At 40.5% G+C, this 5,532-nt stretch overlaps 1 protein-coding gene across 1 annotated transcript; it reads left to right on the top strand.

The window, feature by feature from the left end:
• The first annotated feature begins 1,639 nt into the window (after positions 1-1,639).
• Positions 1,640-4,805, top strand: crebl2 (cAMP responsive element binding protein-like 2). Its single transcript, NM_001139915.1, is given in 3 exon segments — positions 1,640-1,900; positions 2,101-2,298; positions 2,602-4,805. Coding segments are annotated over 3 exon segments (333 nt in total). The 5' UTR covers positions 1,640-1,885; the 3' UTR covers positions 2,722-4,805.
• Positions 4,806-5,532: the final 727 nt, after the last annotated feature.

Below are 5,532 nucleotides of genomic sequence, written 5' to 3'. Positions count from 1 at the left end.
TCCCAGAAGGAAAGAAATTCCACAAATTAACTTTTAACAAGGCACACCTGTTAATTGAAATGCATTCCAGGTGACGACCTCATGAAGCTGGTTGAGAGAATGCCAAAAGTGTGCAAAGCTGCCATCAAGGCAAAGTGTAGCTATTTGAAGAATCTCAAATATTCTTCCGTTGTACCCAATGATTTATGAAAACTTGCTTGGTAGGTCGATGTCCTCATTGTGGTTTTACAGACGTGTTTAATACATTTCATGTACACACTTTATTTGAATATTTATGAAATTAATATTGTTATATTTGGTAGCACTTATTTGTTTTCACCCGACTCCCCATTTGATGCGTGGAACGGATGTGGGTGGGGCTAGGTCTACATAAGGGTGCTAATTTAAAAAACTCACAAGAGGTCTGACGAAGGCCGTGAGGCCGAGACGTAAAGCTTATTAAAGAGCAGTGATGGGTTAAAGATCAGCGATGGGTTAAAGATCAGCGATGGGTTAAAGAGCAGCGATGGGTTAAAGATCAGCGATGGGTTAAAGAGCAGCGATGGGTTAAAGAGCAGCGATGGGTTAAAGAGAGCAGCGATGGTTTAAAGATCAGCGATGGGTTAAAGATCAGCGATGGGTTAAAGATCAGCGATGGGTTAAAGATCAGCGATGGGTTAAAGAGCAGCGATGGGTTAAAGAGCAGCGATGGGTTAAAGAGCAGCGATGGGTTAAAGATCAGCGATGGGTTAAAGATCAGCGATGGGTTAAAGAGCAGCGATGGGTTAAAGAGATCAGCGATGGGTTAGCAGCGATGGGGTGATATCAAACATGGTTTATACTATAGGTGATATCAAACATGGTTTATACTATAGGTGATATCACACATGGTTTATACTATAGGTGATATCAAACATGGTTTATACTATAGGTGATATCAAACATGGTTTATACTATAGGTGATATCAAACATGGTTTATACTATAGGTGATATCAAACATGGTTTATACTATAGGTGATATCAAACATGGTTTATACTATAGGTGATATCAAACATGGTTTATACTATAGGTGATATCACACATGGTTTATACTATAGGTGATATCAAACATGGTTTATACTATAGGTGATATCAAACATGGTTTATACTATAGGTGATATCAAACATGGTTTATACTATAGGTGATATCAAACATGTTTTTATACAATTGATGATTGTGTTATTTCATAGTTTTGATGACTTCACAATTATTCTACAATACAGAAAATAGTAAAAAAAATAAAGACAAACTCTTGAATGGGTGGGTGTTCTAAAACTTTTAACCGGTAGTGTATATAATTGAGAATATATTACCATAATTATACACACTATAATAACTTGCTCCATACTGATACTGTCCTTTATACTGCAACGTGAAAACGTTATATGAGCGTTTATAGCTTTATTACGAAGAGATCCTCTCACAGACCCCATTAGATAGAATATTATTTGGTTCCTCCACCCATATTTTCGTAATAGTTGATGGTAGTTGTAGTTTTTATACCCCTGGTATACAGACAAACTTCATTTTGATTGAGTCACGCAAAAAAACACCAAGTCCCAGAATCCCTAGCGAAGGGGGGGGGTGGGGCTCGGTCTGAAGTTACCACAACAGGAAGCGTCACTGTCGCTAAAAACATTGGAGCAGGAAAAAAGTGCAACAAAAACGCTGTCGAACACGAAGCTACAGGAATGTTTTCCTATTTTTAAGAAAATGTGTTGATTTGTGAGATAATATATATTTTTATTTTTATATATATATATATATAATCCACAACTTGTCTTCATTTGATCGTCATCCATCTTGAAAACGGTCGAGTTTGCGTCACTAGCAGCCCTCGATAGATAGCTTTGTGTTGACCAAAATGGATGACAGCAAGGTATGTGGTTCTCTGCATTTGTTAAACATGTTTGTAGGCTTAAATCAGTCATGATTGTTCATGCTTTTCTGGTGTATTGTGTTTTGCTTCTCCAACAAGAGGTTAGGTTACTGTAGCTAACTGGTGCACTAAGACTACAGTCTCCGAATAACAAAAAGCCGCTGTGTATTTATTGTCTTGTTCTGCCGTTATCTCGATAGATGGTGGGAGGTAAAGTGAAGAAACCCGGTAAACGAGGCCGTAAACCCGCTAAAATTGATCTGAAAGCCAAGTTGGAGAGGAGTCGTCAGAGCGCCCGTGAGTGCCGAGCCAGGAAGAAACTCCGGTATCAGTATCTGGAGGAACTCGTGTCCAGCAAGGAGAGGGCCATCTGCGCCCTGAGGGAAGAGTTGGAGATGGTAACTACATCACCCGTTCTTCCTAAATGCACCTGGCTGTTCCCCGTCAATTATCTAAAACCACCACTCATTTGGTGTTGGGGTGAAGAAAATGAAAAAATCCACCATATTTCACAAATGTAGAATTATTTTATTTTACCTGCCTCTTGAATAGAGGCCTAGTCCATCCCGTAGAAACTTCCGGAGACACTGACAGTCACTAATATAGGTAATATTCTAAACAAGCCTCTGTGTCGCTAAATAGATGTTTCCAGACCACAGCCAACTCTGTCATCTAACTCTCTATTTGGTTTTCTCCTTCAGTACAAGCAGTGGTGTACAGCCATGGACCAGGGGAAGATCCCGTCTGAGATAAAGGCTCTACTGACGGGAGACGAACAGAACTCCTCCACCAAGACCTCGAAGAACAGCAACCAGAGCTGATGTGTTGGCGGCGCCACACCAGAACTAGTCCGACTGTCCGTTTTTTGTTTTGAGGTGACAGACCCGGGTGATATTCATTATGGGGGGGGAAATTATATCAAACGTTGTGCAACAGAAAACAAGGGTGTTCGTGTGTAATACCTACCAGCTCCCCACTTTTTTTTATTCGTCCTGTTTGCTTCCGTTTGTTGCCCTAGTGAATATGCCCCAGAGCGAGTCTGTCTGTCTGCTGGAAGGTTCCAGCGCTAGGCAGCAGGTACTCCGTCCATCATGCCAGAACGCTCCACTGTATAAGGCCTCTGTGACGGAGAGTGAAGCGGTGTCTCACCGGTCTGTCTGTTTCAGCCCCCCGTCCTCCGTCCTCTAGAGGAGACGTACAGCAACAGAACTGTCTGAGATACATATCATTACTAACGCTGGGGGGGGGGGGACGACCTTCAGAGTAATAGTTCATATTATTTACAGTCGTAATCCACCTGACTGGCCTGATTTTTATCATGAGTGGTTCACTATCGCAACACTCGGATTCGTTAATGTTAATCATGTCAAATATGTTATTTAGTTACAGCTATAGACCGCCTGTATTTAGGTACAGCTATAGACCGCCTGTATTTAGGTACAGCTATAGACAGCCTGTATTTAGGTACAGCTATAGACAGCCTGTATTTAGGTACAGCTATAGACAGCCTGTATTTAGTTACAGCTATAGACAGCCTGTATTTAGTTACAGCTATAGACAGCCTGTATTTAGTTACAGCTATAGACAGCCTGTATTTAGTTACAGCTATAGACAGCCTGTATTTAGTTACAGCTATAGACAGCCTGTATTTAGTTACAGCTATAGACAGCCTGTATTTAGTTACAGCTATAGACAGCCTGTATTTAGTTACAGCTATAGACAGCCTGTATTTAGTTACAGCTATAGACAGCCTGTATTTAGTTACAGCTATAGACAGCCTGTATTATTGCACAGTTTTATTTACATTTCCTTGTCTCAAATGTTTTAGCTTCTACGTGTGAGAATCGAGGAAGCGTTTAATGGTATATGGATGTGAACCCAAGACGGAAGAAGTGAAAGGGTTTTAAGGCTGTGCATTCATCCAAAACAAAAGCAATTACTCTTATTTGACTTGTATTGGTTATGACTCCGTTTTGTATCTGGAGCAGAACTATGCCAACATCCCAAATGGCACTCCGTTCCCTAAAGTAGTGCACTATGTAGGGAATAGGGTCCCATAGGGCCCTGGTCTAAAGTAGTGCACTATGTAGGGAATAGGGTCCCATAGGGCCCTGGTCTAAAGTAGTGCACTAGATAGGGCACCATTGGGGAAATGGATCTGGTCTAAAGTAGTGCACTAGATAGGGCACCATTGGGGGACATAGATGTGGTCTAAAGTAGTGCACTAGATAGGGCACCATTGGGGGACATAGATGTGGTCTAAAGTAGTGCACTAGATAGGGCACCATTGGGGGACATAGATGTGGTCTAAAGTAGTGCACTAGATAGGGCACCATTGGGGGACATAGATGTGGTCTAAAGTAGTGCACTAGATAGGGCACCATTGGGGGACATAGATGTGGTCTAAAGTAGTGCACTAGATAGGGCACCATTGGGGACATAGATGTGGAAATCTATCCTGAATCTACAGAGGTGATGCTGTAACGACACACAGCACTATATGTTGAATATGTTGGATTTATTGTTTATATATATATATATTTATTATTGGATCACAGAAAGACCTCCCCCCCCCCCCCCCCCCCTGGTTTTGTAGTGTGATGTTATAGAAGGTATAAAAGGTCTGACGGGCAGAGAGAAATGCTATTTGTCATTTTGTAAAGATGTTCAAGTGTCTTGTTTGTGTGAAAGGCTAGAATGGGGACACGTCCTTCCCAGAACAGAGCCGCCGCTGAAGCGTTGCTCATCCTAGGTTGTATCATGTGGTGTCTAGTCGAGGTCTAGACTAGTTCACGTTCTCTCGCCGTAATGCAGCCAAAATACCTGGTCCTGCTTTGGTTTACAAATGATGATTCTATTGTCCTGAGGTAATTTAAATAAATAAAGACTAATTAATAGACATGAATTCTGTCTGACACTCATTAATATTCATTAATTCTGACACTCATTAATATTCATTCATTCATTCTGACACTCATCAATATTCATTCATTCTGACACTCATCAATATTCATTCATTCTGACACTCATTAATATTCATTCATTCTGTGCTAATGTGATTAGCATGACGTTGTAAGAAACACAAACATTTCCAAGGACAGACATGCCAGCTATGCCAAGGTAACTAAATATAATGCCAGCTATGCCAAGGTAACTATATATTATGCCAGCTATGCCAAGGTAACTATATATAATGCCAGCTATGCCAAGGTAACTAAATATAATGCCAGCTATGCCAAGGTAACTAAATATAATGCCAGCTATGCCAAGGTAACTAAATATAATGCCAGCTATGCCAAGGTAACTAAATATAATGCCAGCTATGCCAAGGTAACTAAATATAATGCCAGCTATGCCAAGGTAACTATATATTATGCTATATATTATGCCAGCTATGCCAAGGTAACTATATATGTAATGCCAGCTATGCCAAGGTAACTATATATAATGCCAGCTATGCCAAGGTAACTATATATTATGCTATATATTATGCCAGCTATGCCAAGGTAACTAAATATAATGCCAGCTATGCCAAGGTAACTAAATATAATGCCAGCTATGCCAAGGTAACTATATATGTAATGCTAAATATAATGCCAGCTATGCCAAGGTAACTAAATATAATGCCAGCT

This window comes from Salmo salar, chromosome 07, assembly GCF_965601325.2.
Source record: "Salmo salar chromosome 07, fSalSal1, whole genome shotgun sequence".
NCBI classification, from domain to species: domain Eukaryota; kingdom Metazoa; phylum Chordata; class Actinopteri; order Salmoniformes; family Salmonidae; genus Salmo; species Salmo salar.
This window is presented reverse-complemented; position numbering and strand designations above follow the sequence as displayed.